This window comes from Narcine bancroftii, chromosome 9 (assembly GCF_036971445.1).
Source record: "Narcine bancroftii isolate sNarBan1 chromosome 9, sNarBan1.hap1, whole genome shotgun sequence".
Taxonomy (NCBI): domain Eukaryota; kingdom Metazoa; phylum Chordata; class Chondrichthyes; order Torpediniformes; family Narcinidae; genus Narcine; species Narcine bancroftii.
Genome location: NC_091477.1, coordinates 87,649,542 through 87,676,093, shown reverse-complemented (window position 1 = coordinate 87,676,093; position 26,552 = coordinate 87,649,542). Strand labels below are relative to the sequence as shown.

The 26,552-nt window shown below is 38.3% G+C and overlaps 1 protein-coding gene across 1 annotated transcript in view; it reads left to right on the top strand.

The window, feature by feature from the left end:
- The window catches only part of dock10 (dedicator of cytokinesis 10), a 175,742-nt gene that overhangs the window by 49,708 nt on the left and 99,482 nt on the right, over positions 1 to 26,552 (top strand). Inside the window, exons 4-9 of the mRNA XM_069896750.1 lie at positions 11,735 to 11,817; positions 13,385 to 13,457; positions 17,659 to 17,784; positions 18,116 to 18,250; positions 23,896 to 24,091; positions 24,577 to 24,653. Coding sequence (XP_069752851.1) covers positions 11,735 to 11,817; positions 13,385 to 13,457; positions 17,659 to 17,784; positions 18,116 to 18,250; positions 23,896 to 24,091; positions 24,577 to 24,653 — 690 coding nt within the window. The remainder of the gene's footprint in view (positions 1 to 11,734; positions 11,818 to 13,384; positions 13,458 to 17,658; positions 17,785 to 18,115; positions 18,251 to 23,895; positions 24,092 to 24,576; positions 24,654 to 26,552) is intronic.

Genomic DNA, 26,552 nt, shown 5'->3' with positions numbered 1-26,552 from the left:
AACTCTCTCACTCTTCAGCACCCTAGACATTCATTTCTTCTACCTGTGGTGGACAGTATGGGCCATCTACAAAATACACTGCAGTGACTTGCATAAATTGCTCCAACAATACCTCCAACCCTGTCCAAAACACTGCCACCTACAGGTCCTTCTTCAGGTTGCCCACCATCCTTATTTGGAAATGTATTGCCTTTATCATGGCAGCATCTAATAATGCAACTTACTGGTCAATAACACTTTGGGAGTCGTGTCATGACATGTGGTTCATGAAGCCTGCCCACCACCCTTCTCATGGTGGATTATGGATGAGAAATAAATGTTGGCTTTGGCAGTGACACCAATCTTGATAAAAGAATACTGTAGATTAAAAAGGCTCTCTCATTCGATCACACGGAGCCGAACAGGTGGCTCATTACTATGAGAATGAGCAGTGTTCTTTCTTCTGTGCCTAAGGGTGTGGGTGAAATTCTAAGTCCACATCGTGAGGCAGTTCACAGAATAGGTATTGATGCCTCACATCTGTGGCATTCCTGGACTCCCAAGTTGGTGCTCTCAAATTCCTAGCTTGACATAAGTTTGTCATTGTACCAGTTTTAGGGGAGAAAGTTTAGTTTTCCAGGCACACATCTCACGTTTTCCTGGAAAACAAGGCCAAATATATTGGCCTGAGCCTTCTTTTCAGTTTGGCCTTTGGCATCTAGCCAGTTTAAACTGCCAATTATACTGAACAATAAAGATTTTACTTCCTGAACACTTTTGGATTTATTTTATGAATTTTGGACTGCTAATCACAAAAATCACCTTAAAATGTTCCTATCACATACCTTTTTTTTAAAAAAATTAATGTATCTTATTTTAGTGATTTCCTGACATTTTTAGCATGCTGCAAACATACAAAACCATGAAGTGTAGCACATTATTGAAAATTCATTTTCTGCATTCTCGCTTGGACTTCTTCCCTGCTGATCTTGATGCAGTAAATGACGATTATGGCGAAAGGTTTCAACAGGACATTGAAACCGTGATAAAGCATTATTAAGGCAACTGGAATCTTTCAATGCTGGCTGGCTATTGTTGGACACTGACATGAGAGGCACCAGATGCTATGTCCAAAAAAAAATCAGCGGCAAAACATTTTAGGTCATTTGAACTAATGCAATCAGCATCAATATGTGATTCAATAAATGTTTCTCCACCCTCCTACATGATACAGCAAATATGAAATTATCTTTGTGTTCAGTTTAAGGTTGTCTATCATTATCCCCATTTTTTTCTGGAAGCAAACATTTGAAAAATTTGTTGTCCAGTTTAAACTATCTTGATAGAGAACCTCTGATTAGAGTACTGGGAAATTCAGTGGACAAGTCATGGTAAAGTCAGAGTAAATGGGAACCTGGTGCCAGAGGCTCAGTGTGCAGCTGCAGAAGCAGGCATGCATCATCCTTGTTGCTGTTAAGTAAACGAATCCCTAAATTACCTTTCTATCAGCATTTCTCATTTGGCAGTTCAGTGGGTTAATGCACTAAACCCAGATAAACTGAATGGAGCTTGGAGAACATGTCGTTTATATTTTCCAATATAATTTATTTTATTGGTGATGTTTTAAAATAGCTACAACAACTAATATTCTTACATCTTTTAATTGCTTCAAATCCTGGGTGTCAGTATCTCTGAAGATCTGTCCTGGAGCCTCCATGTTAATACAATCACAAAGAAGGCTTTCCAGCAGCTATACTTTGTGAGGCATCTGAGGAGATTTGTATGTCAACTGAAGACTCTCGTAAATTTCTACCGGTGTACCGTGGACAGCATTCTGGCTGGTTGCATCACTGTCTGTATGAAGGCACCAAGTTTCAGGACAAGAATAGGCTCCAGAGGGTTGTTAACTCGGCCTATGACATCACAGGCACCAGATTTCACTCCATCAAGGACATCTACATGATGCGGTGTCTTAAAAAAGCAGCCTCTATCCTCAAAGACCCCCACCATGCCCTCTTGGGGAACAGCTTTTTCCACCAAGCTATCAGTCTCCTGAATGCCCAGAATATTTGTGGATAGGGTACTGTGGACTGTTACTGTATATGTCTTAATATCTTAATGTGTTTAACTTTGATTATATTTATGTTGGTTGTGGAGAAACACAATCTTGTCTTTACCAAGCCAGCATGGTTTGAACAATAAATCAAGGTGACTTGACTTGACTTCACTCTGCTACCATGAGGAAAAAGGTACAGGAACCTAGAGACAAGCACTCGATGGTACAAGGAGTGCTTCTTCCCCACTTGATGCACCAGCAATAATCACAATAGATTGAAGTTGTGAAACTGATAGGCTTTTATTAACTATAGACTGGAGCATCCATCAACCTCATTGACTAATCACGGCAGGATGACTGGAGAGCATGCAACAAGTTATGGGTAGGACTGGTCTTGGGAGCCGTGTCCAGCCAGCAGCAGCCAATCATCGCATAACAGTGGTTTACCTCACCACTGCCATCAGATTCCTGAATAATCAATGAACAAAGACACTGCCTTACTTTTCGTGCACTACTATTTTAATTTTTTTTAATTTATAGTAATATTGTAAGATGGTTATAATACAAATGTTTGCACTATGATGCTGCCCCAAAACACTTAATTTCATGCCATTAAATTTGTGATTCTGATTCTTCTATTTTAACTTAGCCATCTCTTGTCAAAAACAATCTAGTCTGTCTCTTTCCTGGATCTTTGCCTGCAGCTGAGCAGTCTTTTTATCCGTCAAGTTTTCGCCTTTTTTTCTCTTTCAAAAGATTGAATCTTCAATTTAAATATTTCCTCGGTGTTCTCGAGTTATTGTTAACCATACTTTGATTGCTGGGCCCAGTCACTAGTCCCAGCATTTTAAGGAGAAAAATGTATGAAGGGTATCAGTTGCATAAGCAAGCACCAACTGTACTTTGAACAGCAGAATTTCTTCACAGTACTCTGCTCATATTTTACTTTGTATAGGAGAAAGTGAGATCATTTGAGATTGATAGATTGTTTGTGGGTCTGGTTACCATTGATCCTGGAGTAATGATCAATAGAAATGGACTTGAAGTACAAATCAGACAGGAACTAAATGAATGGTGAACAGCCTTAAGGGCTGCAGGTTGATTTTCAATCTTGTATTCCTTCACAAATATCCATAAGGTCTTTTTTTGGTTAATTGGGTGATTTTTATTGATTTCTTAACTGTGTAGTTTAAATGGGGAAACAGTGCACAGAATATTTCAATTGCATTTCTTCAAAATTGACACTTAAATCTTGCCAGATTTTATGTCTTTAATAATAATGCAGATCATTTGTCTTGTTTCAGTTCAAGTTGTATTCTGGATTTTGTGATAGATGAATCTGTATTTTACAGTTTTCTATAAAATTGATGTCAAAATGTTAAAAAGATGCCAAACAGCATAAATATGAAAATGAGCAAAAGCAGGATCTAACATTTTAATAATGTGATAAGGTTTCCATTTTATTGCTTAGATGTTATTTCATTAATAAAATGTACTGTTGGCATTTTTATATTATTTTTATTATATCTTTGATATTTATTTCAATATCATGAGCTAAAAAACAGTCAACAAAAGCCTGTGCTTGCAATTACATTTAAGCAATTGTGTTTATAGCTACAAAAAGCAATTAAACCTGTCTGATTAATGTGATAAATGAGAACCTCTAATCAACCAAACTATGGGTTGATAAAATATACCATCCTGATTTGACCAGCACATAAATAAATTATTTTCTAATCCCATAAAGACTCCAGATAGGTTATTAATGGGGAAAGGTTTATTATTCCTGCTAAAGATGTAAAGAGTTCTACCTTTTCAAGAATATTGAAAATTGGTTAGTTTTGGCAGGTGAGTGGTTTATATTATTGGAGATTGATAGAGTTCATATTCTGATAGCTATACCTGAACTTCACTGTTAATTGTTCCAGGAATTTAAATGTAGATTAATATTTGCTTTGCTTCTGCCATTTTAATGATGCCTAATATCTCAAACATAAAATTCCATGCGAGATGTGTGCAATAAGACTGTAGGTATGAATAGAATTGAAAAAGAAAACGATTCGCACTTCTGTTCACACGTAATAAGAATATGAAAGACAAATTGCCTGTGTTGTCTAACTTTAGTAGCAATGAATTTATGTGATTACATTTCAGGAATGTCATTAAAGTATCAACTTTTAAAGTTTATCAATGATTTGTTCATTTGGCTGCTGACGTGCAACCATGAAAAGACTAAAGAAAGGTTTGTAAAGGTTAAATGATGGCAGCCAAACTTATCTCCTCTGAAATGTGCAGCCATTCATGTCTGTTAAGGACTCAACATTTGGAAGTTGCATCAACATAACCAGTTTGAGTTAGGGCAAATTTCTATAACACAATGTTACAGTTCATTAGATTTTATAATGAAATAAGTAGTAAAAGCAACATTTAGTGAATCATTAATCTATCATTTTTTAACTTTTGTTTAGATCAAACAGGAAGGGCTCATGAGAATTTTAGGACATACAGGTAGGAACTAAAGAAAGAACTGAAGTGAGCTCGAAGGGTCCATGAGATTAAGGAAAACCCAAAGGCTTTCTATACTTATGTAAAGAACAGAAGGATGACAAGTGTGAATGTAGGGCTGCTTAAGGATAAAGGAGGCAAAATGTGCCTAGAGGTAGAGGGGTTGGGGATGTCCCAAATTAATACTTTGCTTCAGTATTCACCAGAGAAAATGATCTTCATCAAAGTGAAGTCAGAATAGAACAAGCTTAAATGTTGGACCATGTTGATGTTAAGAAAGAAGAAATCCTGGATCTTCTTAAAAATGTTAGGATTGATAAGTCACTAGGATTGGATAAGATATTCCCCAGGTTGCTATGGTAAGTGATGGAAACGATTGCTGGGGCATTGGCAATGATCTTTGTGCCAGAGGATTGGAGAATGGCAAATGTAATCCCCTTGTTTAAAAAAGGTAATAGGGAGAATCCTGGCAATTATAGACTCATGAGCCTTCCATCAGTGTTCACCAAACTATTGGAAAAGATTCTTAAGAACAAGATTTACCAGCATTTAGAGAAGTACAGACTTCTCAGGGATAGATAGCATGGCTTTGTGATGGAAAGCCTTATGTGTCTAACTGAATATTTTTTGGAGGTAACTAAAGAAAGAGAAGGTAGGGCAGTAGATGTGTATATGGACTTTAGTAAGGCATTTGACAGAAAGTTCAGAAAGTCATAGGGCATGAGAACCTTGGTTATGTGGATACAAAATTAGCTTTCCTCTAGAAAGCAGAGAATAGTACTGGATGGAAAGTATTTTGCTTGGATGTCAGTGACTCAGTTTTCTGCAGGGTATGTTCCAGGACCCCTTTTTGTGATTTTTATAAATGATCTGGATGAATATGAAGGTTGGAGGTGTTGTAGATTGTGTTGAAGGCTGTCACAGGTCACAACATTATATACCTTATACACATGTGTAAAAGTTGAAATTTGAAGACCATTTTTTTAACATTAAATTTATGGAGTTGACTAATAAATGGATTCTACTTTTGACCATGGCTAGTATTGATGTCATCATCGGCATCAGCAGTTTGATGGGCAGGTGGCCAGGATCAGTTGGTAAGCCTGTGTTTGAGGCATTGGGAGCTCTGATGGGCAGGCGGGCAGGCAGCCAGTAATGGGTGGTAAGCAATAGTGGGGAGGGTCAACATTTACATGGTATTGAGTTTTACATGAGTATATGCAGTAGACAGGATGCAGAGTTGGCCAGAAAAGTGACAGACGGAGTTCAATCCAGATAAGTTTGAGGTGATGCATTATGGGTGATCAAACTTGATGGCAGAGTACATGGTTCATGGTAGGATACTTAACAGTGCAGAAGAGCAGAAGGAGCTTGAGGTCCAAATTCATAGATCTCTTTAAGTCCACGCGCTGGTTGATAAGACAGTTAAGAAGGCCAATTATATGCTGGGTTTAATTAATCAGGGGATTGAGTTCAGTATTTGTGAGTTACTGTTATTGGTCAATACATCTCTGGTGAAACCACACTTAGAATATTGCGTTTATTTCTGGACACTTCATTACAGGAAAGCAGTGGAAGCTATGGAGAGGATGCAGAGAAGATTTACCAGGATGTTTCCTGGGTTGTAAAATATTATGAGGCAAGGTTGGTAGAGCTATGGGTTTTCTCTTTGGAGCAAGACTATGAGGGGCATAAATAATGTTGTAGACAGTCAGCACCTTTTTCTCAGGACAACAGTAGCAAACACCAAATGTCATCTGTACAAAGTGAAGGGAAGAAAGTTTAGGGGATACATTAGGGGTAGGTTTTTTTACACAGAGAGTTGTGGGTGCCTGGAATTCATTGGCGGGTGGTGATAAAGGCTGGAATAATAGGGCACTTAAGAGTCTCTTAGGCACATGGATGAAATAAAAATCAAGGGTTTTTTGGTAGATATATAAAGGTTGGCACAACATCATGGGCCGAAGGGCTGTACAGTGCTGCAATGTTCTATGTTCTCTCTTGACAAGGTCAGGTCACATGTCTGAGTGCTGCTGGTACCATGTAACCCAGACTACCTGTCGCAAAGTTTGGGTGGTCGACAACTAAACCGGCTCCCCCACCATGCTTGCCTGATGCGAGGGTGGCTAAACATCCTGCAGGATGAAAACAAGATCTGTTAGAGGGCGGACAAACCTTCGTAAGGTCAGTGGCCATCTGGCAAACACATGCCGTGGAGCATACAAACGGCATCCCACGCATCGAAGCTTGGTCTGGCCATTAACTGCAACAGATCTTCCCCCAGCCATCTTGGACTTAACCACACCTGGATCCAGAAGAGGATGTTGGGATGGTGGTTCGGGACCTGTGCAATCCCCTACTCCCTTAAAATCCATTCACACACACACTGTCCATTTCTACAGAATGGGGTTATAAGGTGTGGATGCTGCCGAGAACAAGCTCAAAGTGGCAACAGAGGAAAGGCACAGGAAGTACCACAACAAAGCTTCTGCCCTGCTGCCCCTCCAGGCCTCACCTGCCAAGTATGTGGCAAGCAGGGCCTGACAAGGATCGGCCTGTACAGCCACTCCAGGGTGCATATATCAAACCCCACAAACTGACTGAAAGGAACCATCATCATCCTATGGGATGGATAGACAGAGGAAGATGATCTTGGCAAATTAAATTAACACATTTTGCCCATAAAAATATAATTACTCACATTCAAGGCCAAGAAAGTGCATCAATGCTTCTACTTCCTTTAATGTCCTCTGGGTCTCTTGCCAATTTTCACAAATGCAACACAGAAAGTATCTTGTCTGGATGCATCACAGATTGATCAGGTGACTGCTGTGCCCCTGCTGTGCCCAAGTCCACAAGAAATTACAGAGAGTTGTGCATGCATCTCAGATTATCATGCAAACCAACCTTCCCTCCATCGACTCTGACAACCCTTGACTACCGCCTCGAGAAAGCAGTCAATGGATTAAAAGATCCCAGTCACTTTCCCTTCTCCCCCCTACCCCACTCCCTTCCTGTCACATAGGAAACATAGGAGTTGCAAAATGCACAACACCTTATTCAAGGACAGTTTATTGGAGCCAAGGAGGATGCAAAGATCATCACCCCAGCTATATTTTCCCTCCTTTCTCATAGTTACCTGGGGTATATCTTGTCTGGTTCCAGAGATTTATCAATCCTAATGTTTCTAAGAAGATCCAGCACTTACTCTTTAATATCAACATGGTCCAGTGCATTAGCTTGTTCTATTCTGACCTCACCATGATGAAGGTCATTTTCTCTGGTGAATACTGAAGCAAAGCATTAATTTGGGACATCCCCAACCCCTTCTACCTCTAGGCACATTTTGCCTCCTTTATCCTTAAGCAGCCCTACGTTCACACTTGTCATCCTTCTGTTCTTCACTTAAGTATAGAAAACCTTTGGGTTTTCCTTAATCTCATGGCTCCTTCTAGCTCACTTCAACCCTTTCTTTAGTTCCTACCTGTATGACCTATAATTCTCATGAGCCCTTCCTGTTTAATCTGAACAAAAGTTATAAAGAGATAGATTAATGAATGTTGCTTTTACTACTTATTTCATTATAAAATCTAATGAACTGCAACATTGTGTTATGCAAAATTTAGAAATGGAAATTCTCCCTAACTCAGAAACTTGGTTATATTGATGCCACCTTAACGGATATGAATGGCTGCACACTTCAGAGGTGATAAGTTTGTCCGCCATCATTTAAATACTTTTACAAACCTTTCTCAAGAAATAAACAAGTTGCTATTAAATTCATTTGATTTTTGTCTCTACTTCAGAAGAAAACAAACAAATGGATCACTTGTCACTCTTGTGCTAGAATTACCACTTTGGAGTTCTTTGTTGTCTCCTGAGAGGTGTATAATATTGACATTTCTCATTATTGCCCAAAATTGACAATAATAGGGTGCTTCTTTGTATGTTTCAGCCAATGTTTTAAAGTTACTGTCTGCAAGAAAAAAAGGTCCAGGTGAAGTTTTCTAACCATGTATCATTAAAGCATGAATTCCTGCCGTTGGTCATAGATGAGGCTCTAGCTCTACTTAAGACCAGACTAGATAAATATTTGCATCAGATAAAGATATGGATAAGCGATATATTTTACTGCAATATGGAAACACAGGTATAATGGGTGAAATAAAATTCTCATGTGCAGTCAACATCTTTGAGATCTAAATTTTCCATCTGTGTAGCAGAGCACATCACTACTATTGTCCAATTTTGAGGGTATATATTTGTGTGCTTCTTTCAGAAGTAATCGCAATTAAATTAACTGATTTCAGTGTCCACCTGCATAATAAAGAGCACATTTTACCTCATAGACATTCAACCATGTTATGCTAAGGAATGCTGATACTGAACTCAGATCTTGAAGATATAGAATATCTGGTACCAGATATTCAAAGAATAAACTGGACCAAAAAAAAATCAGAATAAATTGTGTAACAAAATAAACAGCTGTCAATAATTTTGGCCGTGAAATTGATCAATACTAACAACAAATTCAAAAGTCCCTGCAGCACTTTGGCCTCTTTCGTTATACTTGAGCTCAATTCGCTCCAAGCTATTATTGGAAAAGAATTGCTTGTTGGAGTAAGCCAACAAGAAACAAAGGTTTCACTTTGCCCTGGTGATGGGCTCAGGATGCAAACGTCCTTGCTACTGTGCCAAGTGTTGAAAAGGCAGCTGAATGGAAAAGCAAAACTCAGAAGGCCAAGAGTAAGTTGACAGATGAGAGTAAAGAAAGTTTCAGAGAGTAGTTGGAGAAAGATGGTGTAAACATCCAAGAAGAGAAGAGATCACAAATTGCTGTTACTGCCAGTACAACAGAACTCTTGAATATATGTTTGCCCTCTCTTGTCCCATAGCACTTTGTGCTTGGGCATTTCACTGCCATTTTGAAATTTTGAAATTCATACCAGAAATTGATACTAGACGCCATGACAAATTTCAACAGATGTGCGGTGGAAAGTGAGCTATCCGGCTGCATCATGGTCTGATATCGGGACACCAATATGCATGAGAGTAAAGCCCTTCAAAAGGTAGTGGATACAGCCCAGGACAACACAGGAAAAACCCTCCCCACCATCAAGAACATCTACAGGGAGAGCAGCAGCAATCATCAAGGATCCACACCACCCACCGCACCCTCTGTTCTCACTACTGCCATCAGAAAAGAAGAATAGGTGCCAAGACTCACACCACATGATCAGGAACAGCTTCTATCCCTCCACCATCAGACACATCAACGATAAACTCAATCAGGGACTCAGTTAAAGATTCTTTTGTACTTTATTGATATTTTTAATCTTTATTGCACATTTTGTTTACATTTGTTATCTGTTTACAGTTCTCTATATGTTTATAGGTATATGCTGTGTACAGTTTTTTTTGCACTACGAATAAGTGGTAATTCTGCCTTGCTAACAGAAAGAAGAATCTCAGGGTTGCATGTTATGTCATGTATGTACTCTGACAATAAATCTGAAAATCAGTGCAAATCAAATCCCATATGAGTCCATAAATAAAATTTCCTGGGATTTGCCAATAAAGTTGTCAGTCTCCTGTAAACAACCACCATGGTTTGTTGAACATCCAGCAATTGAGAGTAAATTAGCCAATAACTGGTACTGTTGGTATAGCAGTTAGTGCAACATCTTTACTGCACCAGCGATTGGGACTGAATTTCAATTCGCGCCATGTGTATGGAGTTTGTCTGCATGGGTTTTCTCCGGGAGCACCATTTGAAATGTACTGGGGGTGTAGGTTAATTGGGTGTAAATTGGGCGGCACATGGGTTGAAATGGCCTGTTACCTTGCTGTACGTCTAAATTTTTTAAAATTAAAAAAAGAATGTGGACTCTCAGTACAATTACTACTTTCTATAATTACTGTACAGTAAACTTGATATAGTAAAGGATAGTCATTAATTTAATTCCCCATATTCATCAATTAGAAGCATATAAAAGGGATATTGTTCACTCCAGCAGAGTAAATCTATCTCATTATGGTAATTGACAAATTATAAATAGCATCTTCACTCTATAAGGGTAAAGACAAGCGTAGAATGTTATGGGAACTGAACAACTGATTTCTTGTTTGTTCTAAATGTTTCAACAAAATAGCTAGGAATAGGAAATCTACATTTTTAAGAATAGGAATTAATTTGATATGCCTTGTCTACCTAAAGTCTGCTGATAAACAAATGTGATTTTCTAATTTTACTTCCATAAATATTGTCTGGGAGTTCACTCCTAATGTTCATGGCATATTTTACAAGTCAAACTTCTTTCAGTTTTCCAAAAGAAAATATTGGTCCATGAATGCTGATTAGAGCAATATGACACTTTCAATCAAAATTGGCATTCCAGTTAACCAAAAGAAATATGGAGAACAATAGATAAGGGTCAATTAGAGTTGTAAAGACAAAAGTGAAGTAGAAAAATGTTGCACTAAAAGAGAAGGGAAAAATGTAAACATGCAGCAATCTTTTTGTGTCACTTAGGAGATTTGTTTGAGAACTTGCCAAATTTGTTGCTCTTGCATGATATTTCTTGCACAAAGTTCTTTTTGGTTGGAGTTTTGCTGAGGAAATCAGTTCATGCTGAGCCAGGAGTAAGATCATGTGTATTATGAAGGACATAATCATGTTTTTATTGCAGAAAGAAGCGGCTGAAGGAACTCAGCAAGTTGAACACCATCTGTGGGGAGAAAAGAATTGTCAATGTTTCAAGTCCAACCTAAATCTATCACAATTCCTTTTTCCCCAGCAGATACTGCTCAACCAGCTGAGTTGTTCCAGCAACTTGTACCAACATATTATCAATGTACCGCATGGACCAAGACTCAGGCCCACAACTCTGTCATCCCTCACCACGAACACCCTTCTCCACTCCTGTATCCCTTGTCCAATTGTCCAACATGCTGATGATTCCAATACTTTATAGCCCCTGGCCCAGAGATTTTGCAATGTCTTTGATATCCCAAACTAAAGCTTCTAATGGTTTCATCGATATTTTCTGGGACCAGTCCCTGCTAAGATTTTTCACTGCCAGCACTCTCTTCTCTCTGATGTACACATCAATAATCAAACTTTCTTTCAATGATTTATCAAGGAATGGAAAAATTGAAATAATCTGGATAGCTTAATTTGTCTAATTTTCTTAGGCCTGCAAATACTACAATTCCAACTGGAATATTGTGAACTACAAGTATGAAGACTATTCAGGGGATCTTAAACGTTTACCTCAGTAAGTTTTTTTTAAATTTTTCTTCTCTTTGGCTTGGCTTCGCGGACGAAGATTTATGGAGGGGTAATGTCCACATCAGCTGCAGGCTCGTTTGTGGCTGACAAGTCCGATGCGGGACAGGCAGACACGGTTGCAGCAGTTGCAAGGGAAAATTGGTTGGTTGGGTTGGGTGCTGAGTTTTTCCTCCTTTGTCTTTTGTCAGTGAGGTGGGCTCTGCGGTCTTCTTCAAAGGAGGTTGCTGCCCGCCGAACTGTGAGGTTAATATCGTATTCTAAATGCAAATCCAGTACTGTTGGTTTTCTGTTGAAGAATATTGAATGACTACTTTGAAATAGATACAAATAAATGTTTGAAGGACAAGTTGTGCAATTGCTACAATAATTCGATAGATTAGAAACAAATGAAAAAAGCGGAGCCCAATCTTCTTTCCTTTCATGGATGAACATACCCCAACATATTCATATTTATGTTTTTTTATTTTTATACCAATGTCATTGAAGGGAATTCCTGTCATGATTGTGTGGGATGAGTGGGGTTAAAAAAAAAACAGGTCCACATTCCTTCAGAATGATTAAAATAGTTTTTGAGCCAAGCGCAGTCTAGAAATCAAGCAAATGCAACAGTAAATTAAGGCACAGCCAGCTTTCATAAACAGAAAATGTTAATTGGGGGATAAATATCAGTCAGGAAATCTTGGAATACTTCTTCGTAATTCTTGAAAGTAAAGGCAGACAATTCTCTGGGAGGAATTCCTGCCCACAGAATCATTTGAGAGTCAACGTTATCAAAAATATTCACTAACGATGAAAATGTTTTTTGTTTTCAAAATATGAGCTCATTTTAAGAATTAAAACATATGAACTTAAAATGCTTAAATGAAACTGAAGACATTTAAATTGCCTTAATTCATTCAAACAATTGAAATAATTTGAAACTTGACCCCTCTCTCACTCTTTCAAAGTGACTGGGAAGGTCCATTCAAGGACACATTCAGCAGGTAGATTCTGCAGTACAACTGCAAGGCAATTCCAGGAAATTGCCTGTCTGTCATTGGACTCTAAAAATGAAATTTTCACATTGATGTACATTTGCATTGGAATCATGAAGCTCCTGATACATAGGGAAATTCCCTGTGTGAAATTCAACACTTAGGCCACTGGCTTATTTCTATCTGAAAGAGAGACCAAGTTGGCTTCAGATAAATGACTCATCTTAAAGAGTAAGTTCTGATTGTATAGCACTTCCTCAGAGCTGCTCCGAAAAACCAAGCTGGAATTTTGTGCTTTTGAATAGGGCGTGGTGCCAGGTACTATTTGGGGTTAAGGGTGATGTCTACTTTCAATTCTCTTCTAATCATTGATTGATGCATATGAGCCAAATAACTGAAATAACTGCATTATTTGAATGTCAAAATCACATCAATATTTATGGAATGAAATATATGAAATAATGAATCAATTATGTTAATAAGGGTGGGTAAATTTTTAAAACATAATTTAAGAAACATAAGACTGTTTTAAGACCCTCATTAACCAGTTAGTAATAAAAAGTTTTGTTTTTTTTAAAGAAAACAGTTGAGGCCAGAGAAGCTACCTTCACATTCGTTTGAGATAGATCATGATGATATTGAAAAAGATGAGGTAAGTTTTTGTGAAGAGACTGAAATTATTTTGTGTTGCAATATCTGTGGCCAGACTGGATGCAGATTGGAGGATCGCTTCGTTGAGCACCTCCACTATGTCTGCTGCAACAGCAAGGATCTCCCAGTGGCTAACACCTTCAATTCCACACCCCAATGCCACACTGAAATGTCTGTTCATGACCTAATGTACTGCCAGATTAAGTCCACATGTAAATTGGAGGAGCAGCACCTTATGTTCCATCTTGGCACTCCAACCAGACAGCATCAATATTGGCCTCCAGTGTTTGGTCGTTGCCCTCACCCCCATGCTTTCTCTCATCTCTCTGTCCCTGTTCCTCCTCTTTTTCTCGTCTTTCTCCTCCCTCACCCTCTCCACCTGCCTGGTCACCTTCACCTTCTTTCCTTCAGCTCTTCCCTTACTCTGGCCTATCAGAGTGCATCTTTTATCAACTGCCTGCCCCTTCCCTTATCAGCTTGTTTCTTCCCCCTTCCACCTCTATTCAGTTATTACCTAGCAGCCTGTGCTCCTCCCCACCCCACCTTTTCATTCAAGTGTCTGCTCATTTGTTGCTATTCTTGATAAAAGTTTTTTTTTGGCCCAAAATTTTGTCTGCTATTGATGCTGCCTGACCCAACAAGTTCCTCCAGTAGTTTTAAATTGCTCCAGTTTCCCAGCATCTGCAGACTTATTGTTTAATCAGCTAATATGGCCTCTGGCTTTATCTTAATATTTGTTAAATTATTAAGATGATATTATTAGTATCTTGGATTGTCACATTGCTTTACTCCCACTTCCAGGATTATGGATTCAATCAAGACTATCAGTTGTTTTGCATTTTATCACTCGTTTATACAACACTGATAAATAAATCAAACTGCACTATCATTACCAACAGTTAACATGGATAAACTGGCATTATTTTGCCATAGGACAAGAGGAGGTGCTGCCAATTGTCCAAGAGAATTTACTGCACTCATTTTTAATTGTATTTCTAAAACTTGAATTCAAATCCTGCTGACATAATTTGAAAGCAGATCTGTCCAAATATAATCCATTTTAATTTATAAGAAACTAATGGTAATTTTAGTTCATAGGTAGCAGAATATAGGTCTGCTTTACCTGAAGCATATTTTTAATTTTTTTTTAAGCTATGCTACTTTGGGCAATCAACACTTTCTAGAGCTTTGGGAAGAAAGACAAGCAGATGGTTGCACTAAGCCAAGGTCAAAACAGGAATTTTTTAATGTGTTAGGTCACTTAATGTTTAGTTTCTGGATAGAAAGGCCTGTGCTCTTTCAGTCTTCCATAATTCCAAGGGAGTGGTTAGTAAGGCATGGGTGGCATTTGTAGAAAGGTCCATAATTCCAAGGGAGTGGTTAGTAAGGCATGGGTGGCATTTGTAGAAAGGTCCATGGAGTTCAAAGGTAGGAGGTTGGGATAACCCCATTTCAAACACTTGTGCGACAGCTGGAGTATTGCATCCAAATCTGTTCAGTAGAGGATATGAAAACCCTGCAGTGGAACTGGGAAACGTTGGCTGGAATTGTTGAAGCGAGAACAGAGCTGGTGTGGATGCTTGATGATTGATGCGGCTCTCCAATGGCGGCATGCCCTGTCGATGATCTTGATGGTGGGCAAGGTTTTGCCTGTGATGATCTGGGCTGTGTTCTTTACTTTTTGGAGGGGTACCTTCAGGAATATTGTTGTCACCATACCAGACCATGATGTAGCCGGTCAATCCACATCTGTAGAAATTTGCCAGGATTTTTGATGCCATACCAAACCTCCTCAGACTCCTGAGGAAATAGAGGTGCTGATTTACTTTCTTCATAATGTCCTTATTGTGTTGGGTCTAGGAAAGACCCTCTGAGATTGTGACTCCCAAGAACTTAAATTTGCTCACCCACTCCACCTTTGATCCCCCATTGATCACAGGATTGTATACCAAGGGTCAGCGCCAAGGGTGGCATCCATAAGCATTGCCTCCCCCAAACAAGGTGCTGTTTCCACCCCCCCACACACCACCACAGTAACAGCCATCTCTGGCCATCAGACCTGTCCCCACTCCCTCTCGCATCAGTAGCGTCTATAATGTCTAGGTTGACAGACACTACCAACTCTCCAGCCACCCCCAGCCACATCACTAGCATGCGTTAAGTGTCAGTATTATCTAGTGACACGATGCAATAATAAGAGTCCCTTCCTATACCACGTCAGAGGGATGTGCTCAGCAACAGGTAGGCTCCAGCTAGTACAACCCTCTCCCCATCAACAGGTCGATCCCTGCCAACATCCCCCCCCCCCAACTCCCATGGAGAGGTGTGTCCCTGCCCCCCTCTAACTCACTAATTCCCCCTTCTAATGTATGTTCTGGCACCCACCCTGTGTTTACCTCTGTTTTACCCTTCCTGAAATCAACAATCAGCTCCTTGGTTTTTGTAACATTGAATGCGAGGTTGTTGTTGATGTACCATTCGGCCAAGTTTCCAAACTTACTCCTCCTGTATACTGTTTCATCACCTTTTTTCATCACCAATAAAATTGACTTGATTGAAAAATTGCACACTTACTGAAAGTTATTGAAGTCTGCAAAGACTTTGTCACAAAGATGTAACGAACTGTTCACTAATGTATGGAAGAGCTTGGTTACCCACAGTGGCATCTAACAACATACAATACACATCTGGACACCACTTCTGAGGCATACAATCCTGCAAAGATCACTCCCACAGAAACACACTTCAGAGCGCTTGTCAGGACTCCTTCATTGTTACTAAGACCTGAGCATTTTCAACTCTGTGGAGACTGGCTTTCGACTGATTTAGGCCCACTTTAGGTTTACATTCTGACCCCCCCACCCCAACCTTGATCTGTCCTCTTCAGCATCTGATCTATTATTCAGCTCCTTTACCAATCTGCATACCTGTTTTCTTCCCCAACCTTTAGCCCATCACTTCTCATAAACTACACTGGACAATGAAAATTTGGCTTCCCTAACCCCTTTGGGAGTATTTTATGGATTTGAGCTGCTGATCATGAAAATCACCTGAACATTTTCCTGGTTATGGTTATCATGTACCATTTTTATATCAAACCTAATTTTGCGTTTTCCTGTCATATTTTTAGTCTACAAGTATATTGCTGACAAAGTGAGCTGTTTTGGTCAGTCCAAGCATGTCTAGGCATGGACTCAGTGCAGGTGCTATGCAAATGTTATCTTAGGCCTGAGTCACGCTTCGTCAGGATAGATGCAGACAGGCTATAAAAGAAATTCACACATACAGATACAGTGTTATAGATTGAATGCATGTTGATACACATGTTCTTCAGGCAATAGCAGAGTAAGTGCATTTATTGTCTTCAGGAAGATTCAATACAACAGAAATGACTCGTCAATATCACAACAGCTGTGATACATTCTCTTACTTTTTGGCGAGTATACCCTTAAAGTTCAAACATGCAGCATAATAAAGCCTATGAGCTCTATTTTGATTGTAAAATTGATAACCAAGACAAACCTTGGGCTCTTCACATTTATTGTTCAACATGTGCAGTTTACCTGAGATCTTGACTCGGAGGTAAAGTATGTGATTAAACATGCTGAATTCAATAAAAATTAATTTAATGTTTCTCCAACTTCCTAATTGATACAGAAATTATGTTTGTATTCAGCATGAAGTCGTCTATCATAATCCCCTTTTTTTTCCAGAAAACAAAGCTTTTGAAAAATAATTGTTGTCCTGTGGTTGCTTGCCTGGAATTCTCAGCAGCTGACCTTTGCCCCAACATCTATTTGCCAATCTCTTGTCATTAAACATAAAATTCTTACTCCCATACAATGAACTCCAATATAGTAGTTCATCATTCCTCAGATTAATCCCTGGCCCAACCCCAATCCTCACCCCATCCAGATCTTGAAGATTGTTAAATATTTAACATTACAGTTACAAGTTTTATCTTACTGTAAATTGAATATGTTTTATTCCTTTGATCATAAGTATTCATGGCACTGTCATTATTCTGTTTTAGAAGTTTCTAGATTGACTGATCATGTGGATTGAACGTTTTATCATTCTTATATCTACGTCACAGGAATCCTAACAAATGCAAGAGACTTTTTTGGGCTAGAGAATTGGTTTGAAAATATACTAAGTATTTCAGTGAAATATTAATATATTCTTCCTTTCATGATATTTAGGATACTACATCTCTATCGTCTTCTAAAGGAGGGGGTGGTGGAGGAGGAGGAATGGGAGTTTACAAGTCTGGCTGGCTTCACAAAGGGAATTTTAATAGTACTGTGAATAACAGCATTACTGTCCGGGTAAGTTGTACTTTCCTTAACTGATTTTATTAACACAGCAGGATTTGTTTTAGATTTTACAATGTGAAACTGTTTCAGATATTAAGAACACAAGAGAACTGAGCAAAACATTGTGTTCAGCAGTATTAGTTTGCAAACATTGCTTCGTTGAGAAGATTAATAAATTTGGCAATAGTATTTTAATTATTAATATTATCATCAAATGTTTCATTGTGTTTCCCCAGAAACTTCTAAAGCCAGAACACATTCATTTTATGGCTATATATTTGTTCAGATGACAATCAAAACATATATGTTGCTGCATTATTAAAGTTCAATCTCTTTTTTACAGTCTTTTAAGAGGCGGTACTTCCAACTAACACAGTTGTCAGATAACTCTTATATCATGAATTTTTACAAAGATGAGAAAATTTCCAAAGAGCCAAAGGGTTGTATCTTTCTGGACTCTTGTACTGGTGTGCTGCAGGTAAGAGAAAATGATCATCTGTTTCAAAGTTTGCAAAAGAAAGATCTTGGAAGCCTAGCAGTAGTGCATGGTTTAGAATCATGAACTAGAGCTTTTAAATTCTGCAATTATTTATTAAAATCTTCTCAAATGTTTTGCCCAACCAAATAAATCAGTTATATTTCAAAAGGACTGCATGTTGCGGATAATACAGTACAGTTGGTAGGCTGTAAAAAGAAAATAGCATTAATATCTCTGTGGTCTGGTGCCAACTCTTGTTTGATTGCACTCAAATTAATGCTTTGCAATGTTTTTCAATTTTAAAGGCAACGTGTGAACATTGTTTTTTTAATATCAGACAGTGTAACATTTTGTGACAGGGTTAATTAGAAAGATGATGCTATTGTGCCACTCAGTGAGATGAGTGGTGATGATTCCTTGAGCAAAATCTACTACTTCATCCCAATCATCTAAAAGATTCATAACTCACTCACTGGTTAGAAGTTGTTTTCTTTCCATTGCTTCCTCAATCACCTTTCACTGGTGTATCAATTATCACAGGCTACCTCAATATTTCCATTCCTTTTAAAATCCTTTTCCCCTCTGATGAAATGTCCTCTCCAAAATTCACTTCTAATTCTTCCCACTCCATCTAGATTTCCTGTCCTTGACACATCTGTCATTTCCTCCCTCTTATTTCATAGTTTTATCTCTGCATTTTCTCTTTTTTTTCTCTGCTCTTTTACTTCTTCCTCTTGACCACACTTGATCTTTGTGTTATTTGTTGTACATTCCCCACTTCAACCGATTCTCAGCAGTTATGACAGCGAATGTGTAGAAACAAAAACAAAGTTAATGTTTCAGGTTACTGGTGGAACAGAAGGAAGATGTTTAATATTGAGGTTCAGAGGAAGGAATGGAGAGAATAAATATATTGCAAAAGATTAGAGACTGAATGACACCAATGGTGAGGGAGGGCAGTTGCTAATTTCAGTGGATGTGTCTGGACCAAATGTAACTGGAAGGTACTTAATGAGAATGGAGAAGAGAGAATAACAAAATAATATTGGAACTGTGAGATTAAAAAAGAAAAATCTTCTATTTCTATTACCCCCATCACTTGGCAAGATCAAATACTTAAATAAAATTATTCACCTTCTTCAGGAATCTTTGCTACCATTGGACTATTCTGTATTTTTTAATGGATTTTTGTTAATATTTTTGTGATATCATTGTCAATATGGCAAAAGAATTGAATAGAATAGGAATAAAAACCCTTCCATTCCAGCTCAAAATGCTTCACATAATCCCAGAGAGACTAAATGAAGTTAAAAGTTAATGACTTCATGCTGATTTTGTTCTTCATTTGGGGAAGTTGTTATTTATAACTAATAACTGCAAGGTGATAGTTGGTATTTTGACTTTTGATTTGTCTTTAAGTAAAATTCTCAACCATACAAAGTAAGAATTTGTCCTCATTGTAAAGCTGTTTTAGTGCCAATTGTGGGGAAATTCCACATCACAGATCTGGAAAATAACTGTGTTATTCATGAATCCTTCAAAATATGTGTTGTGTATTGGCCTATGTGTTGTGTGGTTTTATGTTAAAAAGTGACAGTTTGCCTTAGAGAGCCAAGGTGAAGGTGGACTGCTGAGAGAGTGGGAAGCAGACTGAGCATTTGCAGAAAATGAAAAAAATGTCTGGACTTGGATGATAAACCACCACTGGGGGTGCTGTGGAGTAGAAGAAGGCCCAAAACATGAGACATGGTCTGGAGGACAGTTTAGAATGTTGGGATTTTAAAAAGGATGAACATTCCGAAGGCAGCCAGAAGGATCTGGACCAAGCCGGTTGTTCGTCTCTCTGCAAGTAACACAAGACAACTTCGAATTTTGTGCTCTATCTCTCTTAAAGATCTTTTGGCTTCAGTTTACCAAACAAACTGAATTTTGTTTATGATCTTTGCTTCAGTTGAGATCGAAGTTTTGTGAGTCTTGTGTGTTTTGTGTCTAAGTTTTTCTGTGGGCTGGTTGGAAATATAACTTAGACTTTAATTACATATGTTATATTTAGGTTGGGGAATTTATTAGTTTTACACAATTATAGAAATTTGCATAGTAACCAGTGGGCATTGTTATAAAAGGGGGGATTTTGAATTAAAGTTTGAAAGTGAATTTTTGTTAATAAAGTAATTGTTCATCTTTACCCCTATGTGATATGCCTTCTTTGTGGTTGCTGGTTTGATCTTGTAACACATATCATCAAAGGTGTACAACAGTAATGTGCTGGAGAAACTCAGCAGGTCACTTATCATCCATAGGAAGTAAAGGGTAACCAACACTTTGGGTGTGGGCCCTTCCATGGGTACTAGATGAAGGGTCCAGGCCCGAAACATTGGTTACCCTTTACTTCCTATGAATGCTGTGTGTTCTGCTGAGTTTCTTCACCACATTTATGTATTGCACTCAAAGTCAGCATCTGCAAATGTTCTTGTTTAGCATCAAAAGTGTAAAAACTGAAAACATTTCCATAAGAAATGGAAAATTGCTTTTTAAAGTAGCCTTGTTTTCACCTCTGCAGTATGGTTTAAATAAGAAATATGGGCAACCACCTAGTTTAAGTGAGAAATGACCTAGTTGGAGTAAATTTGTGACAATCTGTTACTGCTTTTTCTTTATGGCTGAGAGTCAGCTTGTTCTCTTAGCTCAGAAAAGCAATGATTTTATATGGTTTCATTGTTGAGGTACAATTCAAACATTTTTAGTTTCACTCTTGTTTCCTAAAATATTTCATGCTTACTGGTATATATTTGCAGTTGTACGAACAGTTTCAATTGTTAGAATTGTTAGGTTAGATTAACATTCATGAAGCACACATTTATTATTGTTGAGGTTTTGGACTTAAAACCAATTCCATTTATGCCATCTGGCAAATTAGCAAAAGCTGACCCACCATCTGAAAAAGAGGTGAGAGTTCAAAATCAGATCAACATTTATCCAAAATATTGGAGACTAGGTTTCTCTCCTTTATTAACTATAAACCAGCCACTCTCAACCTTTTTTTTTTGGCTATGCTCAAAGTTTATGGCCCCATTCCTTGTGAAGCAGTCAAGTTTAGTTGGTTTCTTCTGTACTTCTCTCCTGACTACATAAAAAATATTTAGGACTGAATCCGTGCCCCTCTTAAATGTACTGTGGCCACCATTGAGAATTGCTGCCATAAACTCCCCATTGCCTCTTTTGCCACTAACCTGCCAATCGGCCTACCAGCATATCTTTGGGATGTGTAAGAATCTAAATTTAGACTATACAGCATGGAAAACAGGCCATTTAAGCCCATGAGTACATGCTGCTCAACTTACACCCAATTAATCTACACCCTTGGTACAATTTGAATGGTGGGAGGAAACTGGAGCCTCCAGAGAATGCCGAAGCAAACACGGTGAGAACAACAAACTCCTTATGGACAGTGCAGGATTTGAACCCCAGTTCTAATTCCTGGCGCTGTAAAAGCGATGCACTAACCGCTACACAAACCATGCCATCCTCATAGAAATCTGATTGAAATCCATGCAACAATGGTGAGAAAATAGAAACTGTATTCAGGATTGAACCAGGATTAGTGGAACTGTGAGATGGCAACACTATCTGCTGTGCGAGTGGACTACCCTTAGTTATGTGATTGGATTTCTAAGCATTACTGATTATGGTTATCACTCTGTGAGGTATAGAGCACATTACTGGATGTGTTAAATTTTGATATTAACCCATCACAGTCAAATGGAAATTAAATCAGAGCCTGAAGACTTTCTGAATTAATTCTGCCATGTTAATTCTGCCATGCGCAGTGAATGTTGTCTATATGGACTTCAGTAAGGCCTTCGATAAGGTACCACATGGAAGGTTAGTTAGGAAGGTGCAGTCTTTAGGTATAAATTTTAAGATAGTCAAATGGATTGAACATTGGCTGAAAGGGAGAGGCCAGAGAGTGGTAGTGGATAATTGTCTGTCAGGTTGGAGGCCGGTGACCAGTGGTGTGCCTCAAGGATCTGTATTGGGCCCATTGTTGTTCGTTATATACATTAATGATCTAGATGATGGGGTGGTGAATTGGATTAGTAAATATGCAGACGATACTAAGATAGGTGGAATAGTGGATAATGAAGAAGGTTTTCAAGGATTGCAGAGGGATTTGGGCTGCTTAGAAAAGTGGGCTGAAAAATGGCAGATGGAATTTAATGCTGATAAGTGTGAGGTGCTTCATTTTGGTAAGAAGAATCAGAATAGGACATACGTGGTAAATGGGAGAGCATTGAGGAATACAGAAGAGCAGAAAGATTTAGGAGTAATGGTACATCGTTTCCTGAAGGTAGAAACTCACGTGAATAGGGTGGTGAATGAAGGCTTTTAGTATGCTGGCCTTTATCAATCATTGCATGGAATATAGGAGTTGGGAGGTGATGTTGAGATTGTATAAGACGTTGGTGCGGCCTAATTTGGAGTTCTGTGTGCAGTTCTGGTCGCCTAATTATAGGAAGGATATAAACAGAGTGGAGAGAGTGCAGAGAAGGTTTACCAGAATGTTACCTGGGTTTAAGCATCTAGAGTATAGGGAGAGATTGGACAGATTAGGTCTTTATTCTTTGGAGCGTAGAAGGTTGAGAGCGGATTTGATAGAAGTATTTAAGATTATGAAAGGGATAGACAGAGTGGATGTGGATAGACTATTTCCGTTAAGAGGAGGAAAGATTAAAACAAGAGGACATGAGTTAAGAATTAAGGGGCAGAGGTTTAGAGGTAACATGAGGGGGAACTTCTTTACTCAGAGAGTGGTAGCCGTGTGGAATGAGCTTCCGGGAGAAATAGTGGCGGCGGAGTCAATTGTATTATTTAAGAAAAGGTTGGACAGGTATATGGATGAGAAGAAGATGGAGGGTTATGGGCATTGTGCAGGGAGGTGGGACTAGAGAGGGGTGTTTGGTTCGGTGCGGACTAGAAGGGCCTAATGGCCTGTTTCCATGCTGTAATTGTTATGTTATGTTATATGTTATGTTGTAAATGAAGCAATTTGTGTAGAGTCATCTAGGGATGATCAATATTGTTTAATAATACAATTTTCATATTTAGCTATGGGATAAATAGAACCAAGAATTCATGCATCAGAATTAGAATATGATACTTCCTGGCACATCAGGAAGGATGTGTCAAAGTATGGTTAAAGTTTGAGGAATAATGTTTTGAATCATTCTGAATTTTACTTCAACACAATTCAGTGAAGTTACAAAGTTATCTAGAGGCTATCCAGATGAACACTACAGGATGTCTATCGGTCAGTATTTGTGAAAGTAATGTTCAAATCTGTCTTCCACCGAATCAATTTGTAATATAGACTTTCACCTCAAGGACACCCACTGTCACACTTTCAAGTGCATCTAGCAGCAGGAAATAAATAACAGTACTGCCAGGGAGGCCAATAACTGAAGAATGACTTAAAATAAAGTCCTGATTGATTGGAGATACAACAGGATGGAACATCCCATCTTCAGCAGCAATTATTCCAATGTTAGATAGATTCATAAACTTGTTCTGTTTGCTTGTAATCTTAACTTTTTTCCAACTTATTTGATAAAATATGTTCTCCCTGTCATGTTTCTTGAATCATCCAGAATAGCAAACTTCGTCGTCATGCATTTGAGTTGCAAATGAACCATGTGACATACTTTGTGCTGGCAGCTGATAGTGAGCAGGATATGGAGGAATGGATATCCACCTTGAACCGGATCCTCCAAATTAATCCAGAAGGATCGAGTCAGGAAAGAAAAAGTGTTGACCTCACAGATACCAGATTGGATGAAACTCCCGGTAAATCGACAGACTTTCTACTGAATGGCATGGGTATAAAATAACATTTGAATGAACTAAGAATTTAATTATTGTTTTGTAAAGCACATTTAAATTTTTTTCTAAAATGTAAAATGACTTTTTTTGAAAACTTGCACATATTAGTATAGCGCATCATAAAGCATAACAAAATTACAAAGACCTTTCATGATAGACTAAAATATTACTCTAATATTTGAGAGGAAAGCTAATGGGGAAAAAAAAACAAAGTTTAATTTTGTATTTCATTCCATAATTATAATCTAGACCTTGAATTTTTGTTTGGAAAAACAAAAACCTGTGATTTATCCATTTGTTGGTAGTTCTTCTCTATTGGATGATTCTTTTCGGAGTTCATTCTGAATTCTGCTTATGTTTTGTGAAGTTCATCCAGAATAAGTTGAAGCTTGGTAAAATAATTATGTCTGTGTATTCCTGAACCAATGCTTGACTTTATTGTTTCACAGAGGATGAACTGACGGATATAACTTTGAAGGATGAAATAGATTTCTCTGAGGACATCATCCATCCAGAATTAGCAAAGGTAAATTGAGACCACGGATCTCAAATACGTTTTTTTTTCTGAGCTCCAATTATTTTTCTGAATGTTTATAACCTTTGAATTGTAAAGTGAGGATTGCATAATAAGAGGTGACCTCAACTTCGACTCCAAAAATATGATTATCTTTAGTAAAGAAAAATACATAAAAATGCCTCCGGTTTCTAAACAATGATGCTCATAAAGTCAAGCAAGACACTAGCAGGCATCATTTAAAAGCCTAACCATATTTGTATCAATTTATTAAGAAGATGATGACTGTGTATCAAACTGGTAATGAATAATCTAAATAAATTACTTTGTATTTATCGAATTGGACGATATTCCAACCTTAAATGTATTAAGGAATGTTTAATGTGTATAAAATTATTTTCAAAACCATTTTTTTCCACATATTCACTTCCTTCTCTTCTGAAAGCTCTCCACATGTGAGTCCAAACACTGAGAATCAATAAGCTGATTATGAAAGTAGGATAAATACACCAAGGCCCAACTCCAGCACATTTATCCTCAGGCTGCACTTATCCCCAAGTAATTATTAGTGGGATTTTCAGCTTTCTCAAGAGCTGGAATGTTTTGTGCAGTTCAAGATAAAGAGAGACAGAGAGTGTTAACAGGAAAGAGAGAGAGAGATAGCAGGAGAGAAAGAAATGGGAAGTGATAAATGGTGAAAGAGAGGTGGCAAGAGAGAAAAAGTGTTGAAAAGAAAACAATTCGTATTGGACTGAAAGATGATTTGGCTCAGGTAAATTGGAAAAAAAAATGATTGTAAGGTTTTCTCGTGGATAAACAATGGCAGATATTAAAATAGCAATCTGTCCACAGGTAACCATGGAGGTGAATGGTGGTAGAACCATAGAACACTACAGCACAGAAAACAGGCTATTCGGTCTTTCTTGTCCAAAATATAATTCCACTAGCCCTATCAACCTGTACCCAGTCCATAACCCTCCAGACCTCTCCCGTCCATGTATCTATACATTTTCTTTCTAAAAGCCTAAGAGTGAGCCTGGACTCACCACATCAGATGGCAGCTTGTTCCCACCCCTCTCTGAGTGAAGAGGTTCCTCCTAATATTTCCCCTAAACCTTTCCCATTTCACCCTAAAGTCATGTCCTCTCATATTTATCTCTCCTAATCTAAATGGAAAGAGCCTACTCACATTTATTCTGTTCATACCCCTCATTCTTCTATGCTTCAAGGAATTAAGTCCCAACCTGTTTAACATTTCCCTGTAATTCAACTCCTGAACACCCAGCAACAGCCAAGTAAATCTTCTCTGTACTCTTTCTATCTTATTGATAACTTTCCTGTAGTTAGGCGACCAGAACTACACACAATACTCCAAATTTGGCCTCACCAATGTCTGATACAACTTTTTATTATACATTGATTTATGAAGGCTAAGCTGCCAAAAGCATTCTTTACAACCCTGTAACCTGTGACGCCACTTTCATGGAATTATGTATCTGTGTTTCCAGATCCCTTTGTTCCTCCATGCTCCTCAGTGCCACACCATTTACTCTGTACATCCTACCTTGGTTTGTCCTTCCAAAATGCAACACCTCACACTTATCTGAATTAAATTCCATCTGCCATATTCTGGCCCATTTTTCCAGTTTGTCCAGATCCCTCTGCAAGCTTTGAAAGCCTTACTTGCTGTTAACAACATCTCCAATCTTCATGTTAACAAACTTGCTAATCCAACTTACCACATTATCATCCAGGTCATCGATATAGACAGAAAACAACAATGGTTCCAGCACAGATCCTTAAGGCACGCCACAAGTCAGAGGCCTCCAGTCTGAGAAGCTATCATCCATTACCACTCTGACCTCTCCCATACAACCAATTTTGAATCCAATTTACAACCTCTCCATGGAT